The sequence below is a fragment of the Mesoplodon densirostris genome, chromosome 11, assembly GCF_025265405.1.
Source record: "Mesoplodon densirostris isolate mMesDen1 chromosome 11, mMesDen1 primary haplotype, whole genome shotgun sequence".
Classification (NCBI taxonomy): Eukaryota; Metazoa; Chordata; class Mammalia; order Artiodactyla; family Ziphiidae; genus Mesoplodon; species Mesoplodon densirostris.
The window spans coordinates 44,328,356-44,353,440 of NC_082671.1; the positions used below are offsets into that span (position 1 = coordinate 44,328,356).

At 39.9% G+C, this 25,085-nt stretch overlaps 1 protein-coding gene across 11 annotated transcripts in view; it reads left to right on the top strand.

Moving 5' to 3' along the window:
- The window catches only part of R3HDM2 (R3H domain containing 2), a 152,471-nt gene that overhangs the window by 84,133 nt on the left and 43,253 nt on the right, over positions 1-25,085 (top strand). For all 11 annotated transcript variants that reach the window (XM_060113879.1, XM_060113890.1, XM_060113885.1 and 8 more), the window contains one exon: positions 24,627-24,826. In XM_060113879.1, the coding sequence (XP_059969862.1) occupies positions 24,662-24,826 (165 nt within the window). In that variant the 5' untranslated portion in view covers positions 24,627-24,661. The remainder of the gene's footprint in view (positions 1-24,626; positions 24,827-25,085) is intronic.

The window sequence follows — 25,085 nt, forward strand, 5'->3', positions numbered from 1 at the left end:
TTATTCAGAGTAAAAGCCAGAATTCCTTTTTTTTTCCTTTTTCTATATGACCCTTAATTTATTTATCTTATATTCCTAGAACTTATTGTAGTATTTGGCCAATAGTAAGAACACAAGCACACAACAAACGTGTTTGAATGAATGACTGGTTGTGACTTTGTGACAGGTTTTATTATTTTCCTCAGGATGTCTGAACCCCACCTGTATGTTATTTTGTGTTATTGCAGGCCTTGAACCACCTGTAATGTCTATAACTTGCTGTAGCAATAGAGATCATTACTACCTCTCCTTAGGCTCTTAAAAATTAGGACCTGAAAGTCATTTTTAAGTCCCAGAGCCATGCATACTTTCAAGAACTATTACTCTCCTTCCCTAGTGTCCTTTGTACCACTTTCTTCATTTTAATCTGTTTATCCTCATCCCCATCCATATGCTCTAGTCTCATTCTTTTTCATCAGTTCTATCAGTAAGGTACCTTCATGGTTTCCTCATTATCGCGTTTTATAACTAAAGTGTTCTCCCCATCATTCTGGGGGCAGATATGGGAGGAGGAACAGGTAGCTACTGGTATCCTGTGTTCAAAATGAAAAATGATTCTATTAAATATAGCTTGCTGGAAAGAATTCTCTGTAACGAGATTTGCCCTTAGTTTCTAAAGTTCAGCCCAGTAGCTTTTAGGCAAAGACCATTTCTCTGGCCTCAGTTATTTTGCAGGAGAGAAAAAGGCAAAGTAAATTTAAACGTGAACTTTTAATTCAATACACGTCCACAGCTTGTTATTCTTCTCTAATAAGACTCTATTCTGGCATCTCAACATATGTAGCAGAAAAGAGCTGGTGCTATGTCTTTAAAAACTATCCTCCAAGCAGTGTGGAGGCAGGCTTGTCACTGAAGTGCTTGAATGAGAGCGAGAAGAGGAGGTGGAAGGGGGTGCTCTTGTAGCGTGTGTGTGTTCCCGCACACGCGCACTCACATATGTGAGTGTGACTGTTGGCAGAGCTCTAGGTGGCATCCTTCTGAACAGCTGGGCCATGGTCTGCTTCAGAGCTGCTTGTCGGAGCAATTAGCTTGCTAGAGACGCAGCAGCAAGGATCAGTAGCGTTTCATTCAAGGGTGATGGGGGCGGGAGGGGACTGTGGGCGGGGGAAGAGGCACAGGTTTCCCAGAAGGAATTTCTTCCGGCAAAATTCCTGCAGAACAGATTCTTACAATGAAGTCTCCATTAATAATGTGAGCTCGCTGTTGGTTTAAGTGCAGATCCATCTGGGGTGAGTTTTGGATAATTTTCTCTCTTTATATAAAAGTCCTTGAACTCCACAGACTGGGTAGGGAAGAAGCTAGAAAGATAGATCTCTTTTGTATCTTGGCCAATTTAACTGTATAATACACATTTGGGAAATTAGATAATTTTCAAGTGTTAAGCTTGTAAGGATTTTGTAGGCATTTTTGTTTTTTATCTTTAAAATATTTTTAAAATTAGGTGTGCTAGAACTTTTACTCTAGTCAGATTCTACCTCTTCTATGGCTATTTCAAGTGATGCTTCATTCAGATTTAGCTTATAAGAATAGTGGTGATTTCTTTTCTTTTTGGTGATGCTGTTGACACACATTGCAGGAAGCAGGGAATCCCCTATAAATATCCTTCACTGTGTCATTCCACAGCTATCCACACCCGGTTGGTGAATATGTCTCTCTGTCCTATGTCTTTACGTAACTGTCCCCTAGTCTTTAAATGTGTTAAGAAGAAACATGTCATCTTTGCTGTGTCTAGGAAGCTTTTTTGATTATGAACATCTTAGGAGGAATTTATTCAGCCTTTTTACTGAAACATGCCTTTTGACGTTGAGGTTGTCGTGAGAATTTCCTGTGGGTTTACTGCTTCTTATTTTGAATTACTTGTTTGTTTCTTATAATTGGTTTGTTTTTGTTTGCTGGCCTTGGTTTCTAAAGAGTGCAGAGATGGGATTCCCTCTGCCTCCAGTGACGTAGTGATTTTGTTTGCAGTCTTTTTCTTCTGAGAGGGAGGGGACAGAGAGAAGGAAGAAGAAAAATCCATCCAAAGTGGTGCGTTCTCCCATCTATGCCTAACTGGGTACCGTTGAACAGAGCTGAAGCCAAAGTGGGATGTTGTTAATAATAGGGACGCTCTTTTGTTTGTTTCCTTTTTGAATAGGCTGAGGCCAAAGTCAGGATTGCTGAAGCAGAGTGCCTGAATTAACCCTGTATGTCCTGCTGCTAATGAATTTTACTTAATTGCTTTTTGTAAATATGGAATGAAAAAGAGCTCGTAAGCAGGTTTCTGGAACCTAGCAAACATGAGTAATTTTAGGTTGGGTTTTGGAATTTGGAATTTTTCTACCTTATTTGCACTGGTCCTGAGCAGGCAGTTTGTACGCTCTTTCTCAGACCTCAAAAATAGGTAGCTATATAAAATTCCTTGCCACTGTAGTTAGAGTAAAACCCTCATTTTTGAATGTATGAAGCTAAAATAAAGCTTAGGAAGAAATTGTTATACTCTTAGGTGTGGACTTAACTTACCTTTTTTGGATTAAGAGTTTGGGCTTCCAGTTCTTTTTTATGCAACTCCATATTAATAATCTGATCTCTGGAGGACTGCCTGCAGAGGCCGGTGTGAAAAATTCAGTAGACGAGAGCCTAGGAATATTTTAGGTTTGCCTGTGGATGTGTTTGGATAACATATGTTGAAAAGTGCCTTTAAGAACTTGCTGGTTTATTTTCTGTCCTGATACTCTTTTCTGTTCTGTGCTCTCATTTATTCTAAGTTCTCTGTGTTAAGTGAAAAGAGTAATGTCTGTTTTTTAGCTTACATTATGCAGTCCTATTGTTATGGTAGTTCAATTAATATTTATTACAGCCATAAATATTTCAAACTAACAAAATTCTAGTTTTATTTGGGGAGAAGGAAGGGGAAGAAAAAGAAAGACAATCTTAGGGTAAACCAAGAGCATTCTGGAAGAATAACCTATTTAGAAGGTTGCCAGAAACCAGGGCTATAAAGGTTAATAGAAATTCTACTGCATCCTTGCATCTCAATATTGCAGCAAATATGTGGATAATTTCTTGCTAGCTTTTCAGGAAACCCCTGTCGTGGACAACCCTCATTAATAGTTGCTGGGAGACTGCTCTGACATCACTGGGAGCGGTTCCCCATCTGCAACGAGGACAGGAATAGCCTTTGAGGGGGAAGAAAACTGCTGTGAAGTTAAAAGATGACGGTTTTGTTAACTTGGTTTTCCTTCCATTTGGGAGTGGGTGGGATAGACCTAAAGACTTCTTAAATGTTTCAGTCATTAGCAATGGAAAAATTATTAAGAGGTTTTTTTGTTTCAGCTGAAAGTACCTTTTTTAATCTTCATTTTCTAACCATCAAGGTTTTAGAAAAGGTCAAGGAAAGAAAAGCTGTTGAAAGATGTTGGAGAAGTAAGATTTGTTTCTTTTTATCCTTCCTTTTTTTTCACTCTTTTTTTTTTTCTAAAGGAAAAAGAAAAGATCAAGGACTGCTTTTGCAAGAGATGTTTGGCATCACCTTGTTTGGGATAATTAAAAATGTGATATATGTTGGAAGAACTTTCTGGCAAAATTGATAGGGACTATTTCTGTGCCTAAAAGTTACCGTTAAGTACTTCTCTCCAAAGTGCTCCTCTCCTAGCCCACCTACTCTCACTGATTTATAGCCTGTTTAGGAGCTTCTTTTTTTGGAAAGTACATATAGTAACTAATAAATGTTTGGACTCTGGATTTAGGCTGCCTGAGTTCAAATCCTAGGTATGCCAATTGCTGGTTCTGTGACCTTGGACAAATTACTTAACCTCTCCATTTCTTCATATGTAAAATGTATGAAATGAAGATAATAGTAGTATCCACCTCCTAGGATTGTTTTGAGGATTAAAAGAGTTAATACATGTAAAGCCTTTAAGATAGTTCCTGGTCATCTTAAAGGCTTACTTAGCATTAGCTATTATTAATATTTAGAAATTAAACAGGAATATACCATTTGTATCTTCAGATCACCTGTAATTTTTAAGGAAGCCAGAAGAGATTTTCAAGCCATGTAGGATGTTGCATGTTTAAAATGAATATAAGTATAATCTAAATATTTAAGCTTAAAATTGACACTTTTTAAAAAATAAATTTATTTATTTATTTTTGGCTGTGTTGGGTCTTCGTTTCTGTGTGAGGGCTTTCTCTAGTTGCGGAGAGCAGGGGCCACTCTTCATCGCGGTGCGTGGGCCTCTCACTGTCGCGGCCTTTCGTTGCGGAGCACAGGCTCCAGACGCACAGACTCAGTAGCTGTGGCTCACGGGCCTAGTTGCTCCGCGACATGTGGGATCCTCCCAGACCAGGGCTCAAACCCGTGTCCCCTGCATTGGCAGGCAGATTCTTAACCACTGCGCCACCAGGGAAGCCCAAAAGTTGACACTCTTGATCCTCTTAGGAAGTATCTTTTCTAATTTGATGCTCATAGGCCAAATTGCAAACACCTTCCCTCAGATTAACAGCTCTGTTTTTCTTTCTTTGGCCATCATTGATCTTTTGACTTCTGTAGATGATGACTGTTTTTTTTGTTGTTTGTTTGTTGTTTTTTACTTTCTTCCATTGGTTCTGATCTACTTTAAAATCTTAGGACACTTGCCTTTGGTGTCTACCTCTGATACTTTGTGTCCTCTGCTTTTCTCTATGTACGTTGATGTGGTGGTGTTCTTTCTCCATATATTTATGAGAGTATAAGATTTATATGAAGTCCTATGTATCAAGACTCCTTAAATCAACTAGCTTAAAAAATCTACGCTCTTTAATTTTTGTCAGTTTGATTACTATGTGTCTTGGTGTGTCCCTCCTTGGGTTAATCCTGTATGGGACTCTCTGCACTTCCTGGACTTAGGTGACTGTTTCCTTTCCCATGTTACAAAAATCTAGGATCTTAAATGGACCAAATATCAAATCACAAATATTAAAATATCCAATATCTCCATGCCCTTTTACCTTCTTTTAATTTCATATTAAAGACTTAAAGTGTTACTCTTTTGTGGTTTTTGAGGCTTCGACTTTTGGATTGCTATCTAAATTACGAAGGTACACTGATGAGTTAGTAATGTGTAACATTTATAGTGAAGAAAATACCTTTCTGTGTAAAGTTTTATTCTTTCCTCCCTATTAATTTTCTTAAGCCAGTGAGTTTTAAGGAATACTGCTTACATATCTTTTCCAGTGGAATATATGGGGAAAGAGAGTTAATATTATTAAAAAGGAGAGCATAAATTGAAGAAAAATAAAAAGTAAGAAGCACTACGCAGGTGAATGTCCTTAAAGTCTAGGCAGGCACTGCCAAGGGACGTGCTAAGTGGACATTATGTGTTGCTGGGGGAATGTTGAGAAACACTATGATTAGATAATGCGACTGGCCTTGCTTCTGGAGTGAACTAAGGGGGAAATTTTTTATCTCCAAAACTCTTGAACATATTTATCCTAGGGAGTTGATGAGAAATGTGAATAAAGATTTAGATACAAAGATACTCATTACAGCATTATTTTATTATAAAAATTAACAGCTTCCTGAATATCCAGTAAGAGGGAAATGGTTAAATAAATTGTGGTACATATATGTAGTAGAATATTAGATAGTTATTAAAATGACTTTGGTAGAAGTAATTAACGGGGGAAATGGTCACAGTTCTAGTAGTAGAAAAAAGCATGGTATAAAAATGTTCTGTATAATGTAAATTACATAAAAATTATTTGGTATGGAAACATCCAAATGGATACAATTTCCATTTGAATATGGAAGCAAAGTTTAGAAAAACATATCTCAGAACATTGGTGTTATTAATAACAGTCATCTCTGAGTTACAGAGTATGGGTTAATTTTTCTTTTCTACTTCTACTTGTGTGTGTTTTCTGTAAGTATAAAGAAGCCTATAGTACTTCTCTAATCATAAAAGCCTTTCTGTTAGTATCTGAAAGTAAAATTTCAGAACGTGTTAAAGTGAAAACGAATGTGATGACATATAAATTCCTAAGCATAGTGTTTAGATCATAGTAAATGCTTAATAAATGATAGCTCCTGCGTACTGAGGAAGATCGCCTCCTATGATCAGAGCCCTTTCATATTGGGAGGCACCATCACTGAGATAGTATCCTATTCATGCAGCTTTTTGTCTTTCCGAGGTCGATAAATATGTTGTTCTTCTGTATGTACTGGCCCAGGATATTAAAAAAAAAAAAAGTTGTAGGACCAGAGTGAAATGTTTTGGTGTTCTCTTATGAAGGTATAAAGGAAACTGATGTAGAGGGGGCCTAGTAGTGATTTTCTGCAGTGACTTAAAAAAATTTTTTTAGCTTTGATATAATTTATTTTTTATTTTTAAAATTTATTTATTTATTTTTGGCTACATTGGGTCTTCGTTGCTGCACACGGGCTTTCTCTAATTGTGGCGAGCAGGGGCTACTCTTCGTTGTGGTGCGCAGGCTTCTCATTGTGGTAGCTTCTCTTGTTGCAGAGCACAGGCTCTAGGCACGGGGGCTTCAGTAATTGTGGCTCACGGGCTCTAGAGTGGAGACTCAGTTGTTGTGGCTCATGGGCTTAGTTGCTCCATGGCATGTGGGATCTTCCCGGACCAGGGGTCAAACCCCTGTCACCTGTATTGGCAGGCGGATTCTTAACCACTGCGCCACCAGGGAAGTCCCTAGCTTTGATATAATTTTTTTTTTTTTTGCTGTACGCGGGCCTCTCACTGTTGTGGTCTCTCCCGTTGCGGAGCACAGGCTCCGGACGCGCAGGCTCAGTGGCCATGGCTCACGGGCCCAGCCGCTCCGCGGCATGTGGGATCTTCCCCGACCGGGGCATGAACCCATGTCCCCTGCATTGGCAGGCGGACTCTCAACCACTGCGCCACCAGGGAAGCCCAGCTTTGATATAATTTATGACTCCCACTGTAAGTTGCTTTTATCCCCCTTTCTGGGTTGCCTGTTTAAGAATTCTTGGGAAATTTGAAACAGTATAACAGAAAAGATATTCTTTGTTCTAGGAATTTCTCTTCCTTCTCAAGTTAGTCTAACCATATGGACCCCTTGGAACTCAGTGCTGATAAAAAAGAAAGGTAGATTTCCATCTACTTTGGACTTGCTTGGGAACTGAGATGTGCATGTAAGAAACTATCAATACTTTCAACACGTGAAAAACATACTGGAAATACACGTCAGTGGCTATTTTTACTGAGCAGTAGTGTCAGATATTCTTTTTTTTAACTTTTTATTTTATATTGGAGTATAGCCGGTTTACAATGTTGTGATAGTTTCAGGTGCACAGCAAAGGGACTCAGCCATACGTTTATATGTATCCATTCTCCCCCAAACTCCCCTCCCACTCAGGCTGCCACATAACATTGAGCAGAGTTCCCTGTGCTGTACAGTAGGTCCTCGTTGGTTATCCATTTTAAATATAGCAGTGTGTACATGTCGATCCCAAACTCCCTAACTATCCCTTCCTCCCAGCCTTCCCCCCGTGTCAAATATTTTTAATATTTGACAGTTTTATTCTTCATAATCACTATAGTTCTTAATATGTGACTTGTACAATAAATACATGTTTAGTAAGTAGTCATAGACAAAAAAGACTATAGTCTCTTAACACCATGGCTTTTGTGCCTGAGACCATTTTCTCTTCCAGGATGCAAAATAATGTGAATGTACTTAATACTATGGAAATTTATACTTAAAAATTATTGAAATGATAATTTTTATGTTATATATATTTTACCACTGTTAAAACAAAAAACACAACAGTGTGAGCCAGATGAAAATGTGCAGTTTCCAAGCTAATTATGACCCTGACACCTCAGATTCTGTCAACTTCTCAACATTCACTTACTACCATATACCAGGAGATGGGGACCAAAGTTGCTTGTTACAGCCAGAGATATTATATCAATTATTGGCAAAAAGCATGCAAGGAAAGGGGAATACCTTGTAATACATCAGGTGGATTTTAGAATGTTAATGAGCACCACTGAGGAGAAGGATGGACTTTTTGGTGTAGTCTCCTCATCTAGTTTATAATTATCTTGAATCCTCTTTGCTTCAAGAAGATCTGTAGCTGAGGGAGAAGGAATTGGGAATTGAATGTGAAGAGCAAAGGTATTAAAGTAGCTCTTCCCTTGGATATGTTCCAAGACCCCCAGTGGATGCCTGAAAACTGGATAGTACCAAGCCCTGTATATACTATACTTTTTCCTATGCCTACATACCTATGACAAAGTTTAATTTATAAATTAGGCACAGTAAGAGATTAACAACAATAATAAAATAGAACAATTATAACAATATATTAATGAAAATTTTGTGAATATGGTCTCTCTCTCAGAATATCTTATTGTACGAATTTAATACCTTTTCCATCTTAACTAAGCACTAACCATGCAGTGTGGCCATAAGTTTTACAGTTTGAGGTGTGACCGCAAAATTAGCACAGGTTTATTTTTTCTTTTTCACAATTTCACAGAAGATTCATTCTTAGCAACCTCAGCATGTGATTTTTTTTCTTTCCTTATTAAGTTGAGAACTTTCACCTTTTCACCTAAAGGAAGCACTTTACGGCTTCTCTTTGGCGTATCCAAATTGCCAGCATCACTACTTGTGCTTTGGGGCCATTATTAAGTAAAATAAGGCTTACTTGAACACTAGCACTTTTGATACCATGACAGTTGATCTGATAACTGAGAAGGCTACTAAGTAACTGACAGGTGGGATATGGAGGGACAAAGGAATGATGCCTGTCTTGGGCGGGACTGAGTGGGATGGCACAAGATTTCGTCATGCTATTCAGAACAACGCTTATGAATTATTTCTGGAATTTTCCATTCAGTATTTTTGGACTTCAGTTGACTGTGGGTAACTGAAACCAAGGAAAGCAAAGCTGCAGAATTGGGGGTGGGGGGGCACTACCGTATTTCCTCATTTGGACATAGCAATTTTTTCTCTAAGCACAGTGGAGCGTGATGGGGGAGGGGAGTGTAGAAAAGAGGACTGATATCATAGAATTACAGGAACTGGATTAGCTGATTGTGATTTGAGAATATGGAAAATGAGAGCCTGAAATCTCTGAGTTTTGATGATGATTTTAACATTTCAAAGAAAGTTATGGGAAACTTACAAAGGTTAGCAGTCTTAAAACGTTTAGCTTTTTCCATATACTGTAGCATGGGAAGCTTCAATATTGGGATTTCAGCTGGGCAGCGCTTTACTTATACTAATCCCACAATTTATCCTAGTGATGGTTTTTCACAGTGCAAGGATTCCTGAATATCTCCTTTGAAATTAAACAAGGGAAGATTTCTGGAGTTTGGAGGATCCCTTGTTATTTGCATAGATTCATTGTCATTGCTATTCACTCTTTCCCCCTACTATTCATTTTTAGTGTATCAGAATGGCAGCATTGCTTACTTGTCTGTACAGACTATTCTTTGATAATATTTGCAGCAGTTTCTGTGAAAATTGTTTTATTAAAAAACAAAAAAGAGGAGGAGGCAAGGGGAATATCATCTTGTAGCTCTTAGTGATAGAGCCTGTTGCCATGGAGTCCTGGATCAGATTGGCTGACCTGGGGGCCAATGAGCAGTTAGAACATCAACACATCATCATTTAACCTTGCAGAATTCATTTACTCAGTGATATATGACATTAATACCGTAACTGTATATAAAACTGTGAAATAAAATGTTTCAAGAATGGTATAAGGTGGTTTTCTCTTATTTTTCAAAATTTGCTGCTTAATATAAACAATGTAATAATACATATCTTCTTACTTTGATTTGATTGGGAAAAGATATGGTGGGAAATACCTATCACCTGTCTGTGAATTGAGTTGCTGCTGCAGTCAATTGGGCTTATGCCAAGTCTAAGTCAAACCCTGGCCTCTAGACCAGAGGAGATTTGTCTTGATATCTGAAGCTGCCTTGCTTATTTTGGTAGCTTTAGAGCTGAGTCAGAAATTGGCAGCTTTTTTCTTACTTGTTTTTCCTTTTTTCTCTTCCACTCTGATATGGTAGTCCCTGTAAATGTTATATTTGCACACTATTTGGTCTGGAGTTAGAGGATTAGCTGGGAGTAGCTTCTGTATTCTCCATCTTCACTTCTCTAGCTTGTTCATATTTATTGACATATATCTGGGAGGTTTCACTTAACTCAGTGTTAGTTCCTTGTCATAGCAGATCATGGCATGTATCTTCTCCTGTACCTTATTGCTTTAGAGACTGAGAATGATTCATTCATACAAAGAAAATACCCTTTCTAGATCTTGTAAATGAAAGAAGTAAAGAGTATTGTTTTTCTTCTTACATTTTATGTCAGGGAGACTTGAGAAATTATGGTGTGTCTTGTTCTCCTCTCCTCCAGTGGTTCCATGCTTGGCTATTTACAGATTTGAAGGATTGAAAGAGACTTCAAGAGATCCATGAGTTTGTTCCCCTCTTTTGAACTATTCAAGTCTCTATGAGTGAGATGCAAACTTCTCATTATACCATCGCTTTCTGTCTCAGAGGAATAAAACCAAACTTCAGATTTATCTGTTAAGCAAAGAGGAGCAAAAAGTCTGTTTGGTATCTGGCTAACTTTTTGTGGGGGAGCCCTTAGAAAAGTAGGATAGGAAGTGTTTGGGGTTTTGTAATTTTAGTTATTTTGACCAGAAAAAGGCTCCCTGAGATGGCATCTGGGTAAAGACCTGAAAAGACTGAGTAAGCAAGCCATGCTGTTATCTGGGAGAAGACCATTCCAGGCAGAAGGAAGGAACAGTAAAAGCAATCACTATAAAGTGGGTTTAGGGCACAAGGAGGAGCCAGTGTGATTGAAACTGCATATATTGGAGAACTAGTAAGAGATGGGATCAGAGGGCAAATTAGTGGTCAGATTATTTAAGGTCATTTTAAGTACTCAGGTTTTGCTCTGAGTGAGATGGGGATCCATTGGAGAGTTTTGAGCAAAGCTATAACATGATCTGAAACTGTTTTTACACAATTACTCTGGTTGCTATGTTTAGAAAATACTGTAGGGGAGCAAGATTGGAATCAGGAGACCAGTTAGAAGGCTATCAGCCAAGAGAGATGGTGGCTTGGACCAGGGTGGTAGCAGTGGAAATGTAGGAAGTCATCAGATTTTGGTTATATTTTGAAGTTAGAGTCAACAGGATTTGCTCCTTGATCATTTTGGTCTTCCGTTTACTCTTCTATAAAGAGAATGGTGATATCTACTTGTAAAATGTCTAGCCCTGTACACACAATAGAGTGATCAATGATAAACTTTCTAGAAGTGAGGCCTCTTTAGGATCTAAGCCATCAAATGTTGTGTGTTCTTTAAACATCATGAGTAACATGTCTGAAGGAACCAGCCACTCTTCATTGATTCATCTCTTGCCTTAGGTGTATGCTTACAGCTATATCAAACATTGGAGCTCTTCCTTTTGAAAGAAGCATTTACCTAAATCGACTTTTAAAAAACAATTCTTAAAATACCAAAGTATCGAGAAAAGTAGGAAACCAAGTACAGTAAGTGGTAAATAGGCAGTAAAAGACTGCAAGTAAGAAAGAAGATAAGAATTCTAGTTCTCATTAAAATAGGCAAGGATCTCACCTGTGCAGAATAATGTGGGTTCAATACTGATTGGGAAATGGGTGTATACAAGGTGCCAATTCCAAGTGGAAATATGTTTGTTCATAAGAGAAAAAGAGTACCACTGAACAGCCAGGAAGAGGGGTCTCTCAAATATCTTTCTTTACCTTCTTACTGTAGAATAGGATTAGGAGGAACTAACATTTACTTGAGCATACTGTATGTAGGCACATTACATTTGCTATGTGATTTTCCAATGACTCTATGAGATATGTATCATGTCTAATCTTACAGATAAGGAGGCTGAGGCTTAGTTACATGGTTAATAAGTTGTAGAAACATTAGTCTTATAGCCAAATTATGTCAAACTACAAAGTCCATAAACTTATCCACTATAGCGTGCTTACTGCCCTTTATACTCTAGAGATTGAATGTTCTTTATTTTAATGGGTGCCGCCCCTAACTCACCCTTTAATGATGCTCATCCTTTTCCTTGTAGCAGAGGTAGTATTGGAGCATGAGGTGATGCTTTTATATCCTCTGTAAAAGTACCAAATTTCCCTTATTTTACCTCTTTCCTCCCAAGTACATATAAGCTCCAGGTTGTTGCTACAGGATTCCTTGCTTATAGGAATTGACTAATTGTGTACTGTTATTTTCATCATTATTATTATTTTGAGTGTGTGCGTGCTGTGAATATATATTACAGCAAAACTTAAATAGTATCTTAAACAAGACAGAAGTGTATTTTTCTGTCACATTCAGGAAATCCAGAAGGAGCCAGTCCAGTCCAGGGTTGGTCTGGTCAAGGACTCAGGTTTCTTCTGTTGCCCCACTGTCTATGGTTTTCAATCCTACTATCACCTCACAGTTTCAGATGGCTGCTGAAGTGCCAGCCTTTACTTCTACATTCAAGCCAGCAAGAATTAGGGATGACAGAGATAAACCCATGCACATATGGTCACCTTATCTTTGATAAAGGAGGCAAGAATATACAGTGGAGAAAAGACAGCCTCTTCAATAAGTGGTGCTGGGAAAACTGGACAGGTACATGTAAAAGTATGAAATTAGAACACTCCCTAACACCATACACAAAAATAAACTCAAAATGGATTAAAGACCTAAATGTAAGGCCAGACACTATCGAACTCTTAGAGGAAAACATAGGCAGAACACTCTATGACATAAATCACAGCAAGATCCTTTTGGACCCACCTCCTAGAGAAATGGAAATAAAAACAAAAATAAACACATGGGACCTAATGAAACTTCAAAGCTTTTGCACAGCAAAGGAAACCATAAACAAGACCAAAAGACAACCCTCAGAATGGGAGAAAATATTTGGAAATGAAGCAACTGACAAAGGATTAATCTCCAAAATTTACAAGCAGCTCATGCAGCTCAATATCAAAAAAACAAACAACCCAATCCAAAAATGGGCAGAAGACCTAAATAGACATTTCTCCAAAGAAGATATACAGATTGCCAACAAACACATGAAAGAATGCTCAACATCATTAATCATTAGAGAAATGCAAATCAAAACTACAATGAGATATCATCTCACACCAGTCAGAATGGCCATCATCAAAAAATCTAGAAACAATAGATGCTGGAGAGGGTGTAGAGAAAAGGGAACACTCTTGCACTGTTGGTGGGAATGTAAATTGATACAGCCACTATGGAGAACAGTATGGAGGTTCCTTAAAAAACTCAAAATAGAACTACCATATGACCCAGCAATCCCACTACTGGGCATATACCCTGAGAAAACCATAATTCAAAAAGAGTCATGTACCAAAACGTTCATTGCAGCTCTATTTACAATAGCCAGGACATGGAAGCAACCTAAGTGTCCATCAACAGATGAATGGATAAGGAAGATGTGACACATATATACAATGGAATATTACTCAGCCATAAAAAGAAACGAAATTGAGTTATTTGTAGTGAGGTGGATGGACCTAGAGTCTGTCATACAGAGTGAAGTAAGTCAGGAAGAGAAAAACAGATACTGTATGCTAACACATATATATATGGAATCTAAGAAAAAAAAAAGTCATGAAGAACCTAGGGGCAAGACGGGAATAAAGACACAGACCTACTAGAGAATGGACTTGAGGATATGGGGAGGGGGAAGGGTAAGCTGTGACAAAGTGAGAGAGTGGCATGGACATATATACACTGCCAAACGTAAAATAGCTAGCTAGTGGGAAGCAGCCGCATAGCACAGGGAGATCAGCTCGGTGCTTTGTGACCACCTAGAGGGGTGGGATAGGGAGGGTGGGAGGGAGGGAGACGCAAGAGGGAAGAGACATGGGAACATATGTATATGTATAACGGATTCACTTGGCTATAAAGCAGAAACTAACACACCATTGTAAAGCAATTATACTCCAATAAAGATGTTAAAAAAAAAAAAGAATTAGGGATGAGTAAAGAAGGGCCATTCACTTCCATTAAGGATACTTCATAGAAGTTGTATTTACTACTTGTATTAGTTTCCTAGGGCCACTGTAACAAAATACCACAAACTGGATGGCGTAAACAACAGAAATTTATTTTTTCACAGTTCTGGAGGCTAGAAGTCTCAAGATCAAGATGTCAGCAGATTTGGATTTTCCTGAAGTCTCTCTTCTGGATTTTCAAATGGCCTCCTTTTTACTGTGTCCTCACATGGTCTTTTCTCTGTGCCTACACATCTCTGGTGTCTCTTTGTGTGTCTCAATTTCCTCTTCTTATAAGGACACCAGCCAGATTAGGCCTTGTTTTAATTTAATCACCTCTTTAAAGGCCCTATCTCCAAATACAGTCAGATTCTGAGGTATTGGGCGGGGGTAGGGGGTCGGGGTTGTGTGGTGTTAGGGCTTCAACATATGAATTTTGAGGGGACACAATCCAACTCACAACAATACTTCTTTCTACTTACATCCCATGGACTAGAAACTAGTCACACACTCATTTTTAGCTATAATGGAGCTTGGGATATGTGTAGCATTTTTATAGGCAGCCATATGCCCAGCTAAAAATCAGTAGTTGGGGACTTCCCTAGTGGTCCAGTGGTAAAGAATCCGCCTTACAATGCAAGGGACACAGGTTCGATCCCTGGTCAGGAAACTAAGATCCCACATGCCGCGGGGCAACTAAGCCCACGTGCCACAACTGCTGAGCTCGCGTGTCTCAACTAGAGAGCCTGCATGCCGCAAACTACACAGCCCACGTGCTCTGGAGCCTGCACACCACAACTAGAGAAGAGAAAACCCACACGTTGCAACTAGACAGAAGCCCACGCACCGCATGCTTCAATGAAGATCCAGCGTGCCACAACTAAGACCCAATGCAGCCAAAAATAAATAAAATTAATTAAAAAAAATTTTTTTTAATCAGTAGTTGTATTGAGGAAGAGGTGATTGGCTATTGGGGAATAAATAGCAGGTTCTCCTTTGCAGCAGAGGCTTAAGGAGTAATGATTCTTAAAGTTTTCCAGTTCCTTCATGTGAAATTAAATTGTTCTTATTTCTCTGGCCAAACTCACATTCAATTTTATTTTATTTTATTTTATTTTTAAAATTTATTTATTTAATTTTTGGCTGCATTGGGTCTCCGCTGCTGCACGTGAGTTTTCTCTAGTTGCTGAGAGCGGAGGCTACTCTTTGTTTTGGTGCGCTGGCTTCTCATTGTGGTGGCTTCTCTTGTTACAGAGCGTGGGTTCTAGGTGCGCAGGCTTCAGTAGTTGTGTCACATGGGCCCAGTAGTTGTGGCTCGCGGGCTCTAGAGCACAGGCTCAGTAGCTTTGGCACACGGGCTTAGTTGCTCTGTGGCTTGTGGGATCTTCCCAGACCAGGGCTTGAACCTGTGTCCCCTGCACTGGCAGGCAGATTCTTAACCACTGTGCCACCAGGGAAGCCCCTCACATTCAATTTTAGATTTTGAAAGATTCTTTTAATACTAAATTGTTGGCTTAGGTGTCCTCTCCACCTAATAGGTGGTAACATTGATCTCTAAGTTCATCACAGTAGGGCAAGACAGACTTAGTTGCATGGTGTTTAAGTTAAGCAATAGAAGGCATCTTGAAATGCCATGAACAGTAGATAAAATGTGATTTTTTTTTTCTTTCCCAGAATGTCTTGTCTGGGTTTAGTTAGGAGCAGTTTTGCCAGGGCGTGGGAAAGGACAGTGTGAACTTTCAAGGTCTTTTCCATCCCTAAGATTCTGTGATATTTTCTACATAGTAGCATTACTATGATAAAGCTAAATAAAATAGAAGCAGCAGAGGTGCTCCATTGTTTGAGCACTGCTGCTTTTTGTCTGAAAGAGGAGGAAATATGATTTGTTCTGTTTCGCTCAAGGAAGTAAAATGGGCATTTTGGGCCAAGAATGTAGAGAAGCCGTTAGAAACTGAAACGAAGCCCAACTAACACTTCAGTCCATCGATCAAAGCACCTGTAGTTCTCATTTCAGGGCAAGTACAACCATCACAGATATTGAACAAAGAGAGTACATGTCCAGAACATTTTAATCTTGTTTCTCTGTTTACTTTGCCTAAGGAATTGCTCTGGACATCAGCCAACTCCTGTGGCCTCCCTTACACACCAGTGAATCCTTTTGCATTTATAGAGCAGAATGATTTTCTCATGCTTCCCTGATTTTAGAAAATTGGCATAATTGTTATTATTATTGTTATTTTTATTGGCCTAGTACTAGTGAAACCTATGACATTTGACTTCTGAAATCCTTAAAGGACTTGGTGACTGTCACATAACTATAGCTTTACATGTTCCATAAGTACTTTATACTCTAGTCCCCCAATTCTGCTTTCTCTCTCTGAAGAGAAGGGATTGTTGGACCCATATCTCTTATAACTCAGTAGGACCTTCTTTCTTGTCCTTCTTTCTTGTCCTTCTCCCAAGGGCAGTTGAACCAGTTTTCCTTTTCAGGTATGCAGTTATCATACTGTTTTTGTTTTTCATGCTTTGGGCACTGTAGTGAAAAGAACATGGGATTTTGGAATCAAGAAGACCTGGGTTTGAATTCTGGCTTCTTATACAGACTGTATGGCCCTGAACAATGTATTTCATTTATAAATAAAATGGTGATATTTTATACCTTGAGAAGATCAAATAAGATATTTTCTATAAACTATAAAAAATTTTAAGTCATGAGAGGTGACCCAGATTGAGGGGAAAGATGGGAGAGTTTACAAGCCCCCAAATATGTCCCCCACTGACACTCTCTGAAGAGAGGCCTTGCATCTAGGCACGAGTCCCATACCTTACTTCACATCCCAGAACACTCCTGAATGTCTACCTTGGGATACCTACAACTTTGGCTTTGGGATCAGACACAGGCTGGAATCTTGCCTTTGCCCCTCGTAACTTGGGAAAGTTATTTAATTCCTCTGAGCTTTGGTTTCTTCATCTTAGAAATGCCCTAACAAAGAGTTTTGTTAGGATTAAAGTAATGTATAGAAACAATAATCAAAGTCATAGAAAGAATGTAGACTTTGGCATCAGCACTAGAGTTTGGGTCTGATTCTGTCATTTAGTATGAGAGTAGTTAAGGAATTTGCCCAAGGTCACCAGACCTTGGGCAAATTCCTTAACTACTCTTGGCGGTATGAGTGGAAGTGCATAAAGCACCAAGTTCATAATTGCACTCAATAAGCATTAATGGTTTTTCCTTTTCTCCTAACTCCAATGTCAACGAGTGTATAAATAGGCTAGCCATCATGAGCATCTAGACAGTTTTGTTTTGTTTTTAACCTACCATTTTAACCCTATGAATGTTTTGTCCCCAATGTTTTGACTACTAAGGGCATTATTTTCGCTCTGTGTGTTTAAATAACATACAATAAAATGCACAAATCTTAAGCATTCAGTTAATAAGTTTTGACAGTTATATACACCCATGTAACCACTACACCTAACAAGATAGAATATTTCCATCACTCCTAAAGAATCCCTTATGTCTCTTTCCAATCAGTATTTTACCCCCAAACCTTTCTGATTTAAACCACTGTAGGGTAGTTTTGCCTGTTCTTGAATTTCATATAAATGGACTTATATATTTTTGGGGAAGGAGATGCACTTTCTTCTACTTACTATATAGTTTTGAGATCCATCCATGTTTTTGTGTATGTCAGTATACACCCAGCAAAGTCCCCTCATGTCTCATGGGTGATGATTGAATCACTTGCTTCTTCTCAAACGAGTCACAAAAATTACCACGATTGATCCACCTTCTAGGGCTCAGGGATAGGGTCACCTTCCCTGATCACGTGTCCTCAGAGGAAAGCAAACAACAAAAGTTCATTTTTTAAATTGTTGAATAGTATTCTATTATATGAATATACCACAATTTGTTTATACATTCTCCTGAACCCCTAGATTTTAAATATTTTTTCAGTATAAGTATCAACTGGGAGTAATTTATTCTTGATATATAAATGAGAAAAGGACTGGAAAGTTTACAGGGATTTTGCCACAGGGTATGTCAGGATTTTTAGCCTCTAGCTATTTTGTTCTTTCTTAATTCTCTCTACTTGGCCATGGATTAAAAGGGAGAAAATGAAACTGCCCTTCTTTCTCTGAGTGTCCCCTATATAATATATTCTTTTTGGCACAATGCCTAGAAGGTTGTTTATAGAGTTGATAGAAGGATATATAATCTCACTGTGCTCTGGAATGTACTTACCTCAGCAGTCAAAAAATTTATGGGGAATATGCAGTATTCTTCCTGAAAAAATTGCCAAATCTTGGCTCCCAATCATCCTCCTCTGTATCATCCTATTTCCTCACTCCCTCTCCTTGCCCTCAACTTCTGACAGTCCCCTCTGTGCAGCTTGAGGCACTGAGTGTCCTCAGGAGACACTCTGCCTTAAAATTGTGCTATTTACCTGGGTGAAATGTACAACGTACACAGATAGGTTGCAGGGAAGCACACACCTAGGCTCTCCTGGGAGCTTAATGTCTTGCTTTGTTCTAGTCAAATTATATATGAAATAGTTCCTTTCTCCATTGAATAAGCCATCCACAGTGGAAATTACTTCTCTGCCTTTTAACCCTTATCTACTGGCCTTATTCTTCCTCTTTAAAGCTTTTTCTTTCTTTCCTTTTTTTTCCAGCTAATAAATTATCTTGTCCCTTGGCTGCAACTTTTGCTTTTGTTTTGGCCCAGAAAAAAATTGTTTCCAGAAATCCTTATGCCCCAAGAGAAAGGAGAGCCTTCTGCATAGGATTATGGAAATGACTGTAGTTAAAGGTTATTTTGGAGAAAAAAGAGACCCTCAGTTCAAGAAATACAGTTTTGAGCTTGGTGTATCTCCTGATGGATCTTAACTCTAGAGTTAAAACTCTGACCTCTCATTACTATCTTACTCTCTCTGATCCACCCTTCTCCATGTGTTGTTGCAGTCCAGGCATCATCTGCACAAAAGACAAACCTTCAGCAGAAGATAAGCATTTTTCTAGTGGCTTTTTTTTCTTTTTTAATACAGTGAGAAGCCTTTCTTTAAAGCCACCCACCTAGCAAAATCCTCTCATGTCTCACTGGTGATGGTTGAGTCACTTGTCCCTTCCTAACCCAGACACAAAAAGGAAACAGAATTACCACGATTAGTCTAGCTAATTAAGATCCACCTCCTAGGGACTTCCCTGTGGTCCAGTGCTTAAGAATCCATCTTCCAATGCAGGGAACGCAGGTTCTATCCCTGGTTGGGGAACTAAGATCCCACATGCCACAGGGCAACTAAGCCCGTGTGCCGCAACTACTGAGCCCGTGTGCTCTGGAGCCTGCATGCCACAACTAGAGAGCCTGCATGCTGCAACTACTGAGCCCGTGTGCTCTGGAGCCTGCATGCCACAACTAGAGAGCCTGCATGCCACACCTACTGAGCCCGCACGCTCTGGAGCCCGTGTGCCACAACTAGAGAGCCCACACGCTGCAACTACTGAGCCTGTGCACTTTGGAGCTGGCACGCCACAACTGGAGAGCCCGCTTACTGCAACTACTGAGCCTGCATGCTCTAGAGCCTGAGCGCCACAACTAGAGAGAAGCCTGCATGCCACAACGAAGAGCCTGCCAGTGCAACAAAAGATTCTGCATGCCGCAATGAAGATTCCGCATGCCGCAACTAAGACCCAACACAGCCAAATAAAATTAAAAAAAGAAGAAAGATCCACCTCCTAGGACTTGGGGATAGGATTACCTTCCCTGATCATGTGTCCTCAGAGGAAGGCAAACACCAAAAGGAAATATGGGCTAGATTGAGTGTGGGAGAAAGGGGAGATTTGGATAGGTAGCCAGTATAGTGTCTACCGTACCCTTTCTCTGCTGCTTCCTTTTTCCTCAGAGTACAAGTTACTTTGGGGACTTCCCTGGTGGTGCAGTGGTTAAGAATCTGTCTGCCAGTGCAGGGGACTTGGGTTCGATCCCTAGTCTGGGAAGCTCCTACATGCTGCAGAGCAACTAAGCCCGTATGCCACAACTACTGAGCCCGCGTGCCACAACTACTGAAGCCTGCGTGTCTAGAGCCCGTGCTCCGCAACAAGAGAAGCCACCGCAATGAGACGCCCGCGCACCACAACGAAGAGTAGCCCCAACTCACCACAACTAGAGAAAGCCCGTGCGGAGCAACGAAGACCCAACGCAGCCAAAAAATTAATTAATTAATTTTTAAGAAAGGAATTGCTTTGTTTTACACACCTCTTTAAGAGGCCAGTAGTCTCAGTGGAAATGACTGTCAAAATTGTTAAAAGTGGTTGCATTAATAACTGTTTTATGGACATCTTAAAGAATCTAAAGTTCAAGTTTTCCTGTTTCCCAGTGAACAAAGGAAACCATGTGGCTCCCTACAACTTAAGTTGGAATGTGTGACCATATTCCACAGGTGGCTATTATGAAAGACCGTTTTTTGGTTTAGTTGGGTTTTTTCATTAGTGCTTTGACTGAGTAACAGTGCTTGGACACCGTGAAGTTAGTCCAGGTGTCCAGATGGTTGAGCCTTTTCTGCCTTATATGTAAAAAGGAGCTGCAAAGTTATCATTCTGGTTGACAGATATACCTATTTGGTAATTGAGGCCCATCCTGGAAAAAGAAACAACCAGCTGCTTTATATTTGTCCCTATCACCACCTTTTTTTTTCCCAGTGTTATTGAGATATAATTGATATATAGCTCTGTATAAATTTAAGGTGTACTGCTTAATGACTTAACATACATGTACTATGAAATGATTACCACAATAAATTTAGTTAGCATCCGTTTCCTCATAGAAGGTTTCCTTCTGGGGTGATGAAAATGTACTGGGACTAGATAGAGGTGATGGTTACACAACACTGTGAATGTACTAAATGCACTGAATTTGTTCACTTTAAAATGGTTAACTTTATGTTGTATGAATTTTTTAAATTCAATTAAAGAAAATTTCAGGCCAAAAAAATTTTATTTTCTTATGAGAACTTTTAAGATGTGCTCTCTTAGCAACTTTTAAATATACCATACAGTTAACTATAGTCATCAGGTTGTACATTACCTCTCCAGTACTTATTTATCTATAACCAGAGTTTGTACCTTTTGACCACCTTTATCCAGTTCCCGCATTCTCCACCTCTCACCTTTTCTTTCTGACAGAGTAATCTGTTTAAGGTTATTTAAGCCTGAAAAGAAAAATATTGAAGATCTGTCATGTCGTAAAAGAAGTAAACTTAATCTTGTTTGACTCTAAGGCAGATTTATGATCAAGATTGAAACAGTTCATAGCTTTTTATAGGGAGAAACTATATAACAGTTAAGACTGTTTATGAAATAGTGAGTTGATCCTGTCCCAGGAGTTTTCTAGGAGAAAGAAAGTTCCTCTCAGGAACTTACACAAAGGGACTCTTCTTTGGGGAGGATGGGGAAGATTTCATGAGGCTGTATCTAAGAACCCTTCCAATTCTGATCTTTATTGATGTTTCCCAGCTAAGAGATATAGAGAAGGCATGTGCGGAGTTTTACTGTATTTGAAACTGAAGAGAATGGACCCTTGATTTACCCATGGGGGAAGAAAACAAATATATGTGTATATGCAGTTCCCACGTATAGCCAATGATCCGTAAGCTCTGTAGGGACTTCCCTGGTGGCGCAATGGTTTAGAATCCACCTGTCAGTGCAGGGGACACGGGTTCAACCCCTGGTCCAGGAAGATCCCACATGCTGCAGAGCAACTAAGCCCATGCGCCACAACTACGAGCCTGTGCTCTAGGGCCCGCAAGCCACAACTACTGAGCCCGTGCTCCGCAACTGAGCCCACGTGCGGCAACTACTGAAGCCTGCGCACTCTAGGACCCGCGTACTGCAACTGCTGAGCCCACATGCTGCAACCACTGAAGCCCACATGCCTAGAGCCCGTACTCCACAACAAGAGAAGCCACTGCAATGAGAAGCCTGCGCACCACAACGAAGAGTAGCCCCTGCTCGCCGCAACTAGAGAAAGCCCATGTGCAGCAACGAAGACCCGACGCAGCCAGAAATAAATTAAAAAATAATAATAATAAAATAAAAAACGTAAGCTCTGTAGGTTGTAACTTTTTTTTTATAGAAGCCTCCAGGTCCTGAATCAATTAATTAAAAAATAAAATATCAGCCATTTTTTATTGTCAGTTTCTTCCAGTATTTCTCATCTTTATTTTATTATTTGTTTGTTTGTTTGTTTACTTATTTTTGGCTGTGTTGGGTCTTCATTGCTGTGTGCGGGCTTTCTCTAGTTGCGGTGAGCAGGGCTACTCTTCGTTGCAGTGCACGGGCTCTAGGTGCACGGGCTTCAGTAGTTGCAGTATGTGGGCTCAGCAGTTGCAGCACGCGGGTTCTAGAGCGCAGGCTCAGTAGTTGTGGCGCACGGGCGTAGTTGCTCCACGACATGTGGGATCTTCCCGGACCCCACGGTTCAAACCCGTGGCCCCTGCACTGGCAGGCAGATTCTTAACCACTGCGCCACCAGGGAGGTCCCTATTTCTGATCTTTAAATTCAGCTGTATGTGACTTCCCTGGTGGCACAGTGGTTAAGAATCCACCTGCCAATGCAGGGGACACGGGTTCGATCCCTGGCCCGGGAAGATCGCACATGTTGTGGAGCAACTAAGCCCATGTGCCACAACTACTGAAGCCTGCATGCCCTAGGGCCTGCCTGCTGCAACTACTGAGACCATGTGCCGCAACTGCTGAAGCCCGCGTGCTCTAGGGTCCCCATGCCACAACTACTGAGCCTGCATGCTGCAGCTACTGAAGCCTGTGTGTCTAGGGCCCGTGCTCCACAACAAGAGAAGCCACCACAGTGACAAGCCCGCGCACTGCAATGAAGAGTAGCCCCCGCTCGCTGCAACTAGAGAAACCCAGTGCGCAGCAACAAAGACCCAACACAGCCAATCAATCAATCAATAAATAAAAAGAATTTAAATTCAGCTGTATGACTATGATTGTATGAATGACTCTCTAGCCTTTTAAACTAAGTCTCCAGGCAGCTGCTCAGTAGCCAGAAGGTGAACAAAGCAATAATCTTTGCAGACTAACTTATGCCAGGATGAGGTTACCCATGCTTCTTAAGAGCCTTCTGGGTCTTATCCTTGAAACTGATTAGAAGGAGGAAAAAATGTCTGGCATGACAATTTTCTTGAAGCATTGCTGTTTGTTTAGCTTGGTTTCTAGAGTCACGTGGAATAGACAGGACATCTGGGAAGGTTTCCAGTCTTATCTTTTTAAAGAAAGGAAAGAAATATTTAGGATTCAAGAACAGTCAGTAATCCATGAAAGAGAAACCTCTATTATAAACCATTGTTGGAGCTAAGCATTTTTGACTTCAACAGTTGTTGAGGACATGAATCTCTCTATAGAGCATCAATTTCTGTTACTGAGTGGGTGCTTGGATTACTGTGTTGACCTCACTACAGGATTTCCCAGGTAGTGATAGCAAGTGATAAAGAGCTACCACCCCTGCACTACAAATCTCTGCATCTTTGGGAGGCAGTAAAGTGACTGAACCCAAATAGTGAATAGCAAAGCAAAGATTCTCTCTTCCTCCAGGGAGAGACCCAGTCTTTCTGAAGGACAGATGACTACAAAACTCTCTTCTTGCCTTTTCAGCTTGCTTAAGATACAGGAAAGAATTTAAGATTCTATAAACATTGTCTGATTTTGCTGCTTTTTGATGGAGGAGATACTTGAAGTTGGTAACAGTGTTGTGGTTTGTGGCAGCTGTGGAAATTCTCCTCGGGAAAGGAGAGTGATCCTCTCTGGTACTGAATAGAGCTTTATGTCTTCTTTCTGGAGAGAGTCTAGTGAGTTAACTCTGGAGTGCTCAAGCTGAAGATGTGAGCAAATTTCTGTAGGGAACAAGGGAGGGCAAATAAAGCGCCAAGGGGACTTAAACTACATTGCTTTAGAACTGAATCCTGGTGAATCTCAAAATAATTATGCTGAGTAAAAGAATCCATATACTGTGTGATGTAAAATTCTAGAAAATGGAGACTAATCTGTAGCGACAGTGGTTGGCTGGGGGTGGTGGCAAAGGGGAGGAAGGGCTTTTAAAGGAGCAGGAGGAAACTTTTGGAGGTCATGAATGTGCTCACGATCTTGATTGTGATGATGTTTCACAGGTGTACGTGTATTTCATAATTCATCAAGTTGTACTTTTTCTTTTTTTGCCCGCACCGCGTGGCTTGCAGGATCTTAGTTCCCTGACCAGGAATTGAACCTGGGCCCTTGGCAATGAAAGCGCCAAGGGAGTCCTAACCACTGGACTGCCGGGGAATTCCTAGTGCATTTTAAATACATGCAGTTTCTGTCAATTTTACCTCAGTAAATCTTTTTCTTTTTCTTTAAAGAAATGAAATTAATCTAGGGGCAACATTTATCAAAGGACCCTATACTGGGTTACAGGAAGGCTATATCAGGCTTCTGTATGAAATACAAGTCTTGCAGGTGTGTAAAGTTTAGATACACAGCTCCTGTTTAATGCATTTCATGTTTCTTTAGGAGTCTATAGAGGCTGCTGTATTCTATTGAAGAAGATGTCTAACAGTAACACTACTCAAGAGACCCTGGAAATAATGAAAGAATCGGAAAAAAAACTGGTGGAAGAATCTGTAAACAAAAACAAGTTTATATCTAAGACTCCAAGCAAGGAAGAAATTGAAAAAGAGAGTGAAGATACCAGTTTGCGTCAGGAGACACAGGTAAGGATTAGAAGTGCATCATATGTGCACTCTTTATAGCAAAATAGAAACGTCATTAGAGGTGGCTTTGGAAATCTATAGGAAGCCAGTCACTTACACAAACGTTTGATTCTCCCTAAAAACCCAACTTCAGCTCTCAAGAAGTATCTCCTTCCCTTTTTGTCAGAGTCCACAACGAAGTCTAAAGAAAACAGAATGAAATCCCTAATCTATTAGGACCTGAATAACACTGGTTCTTGCTACATTTTGATATTTTTTA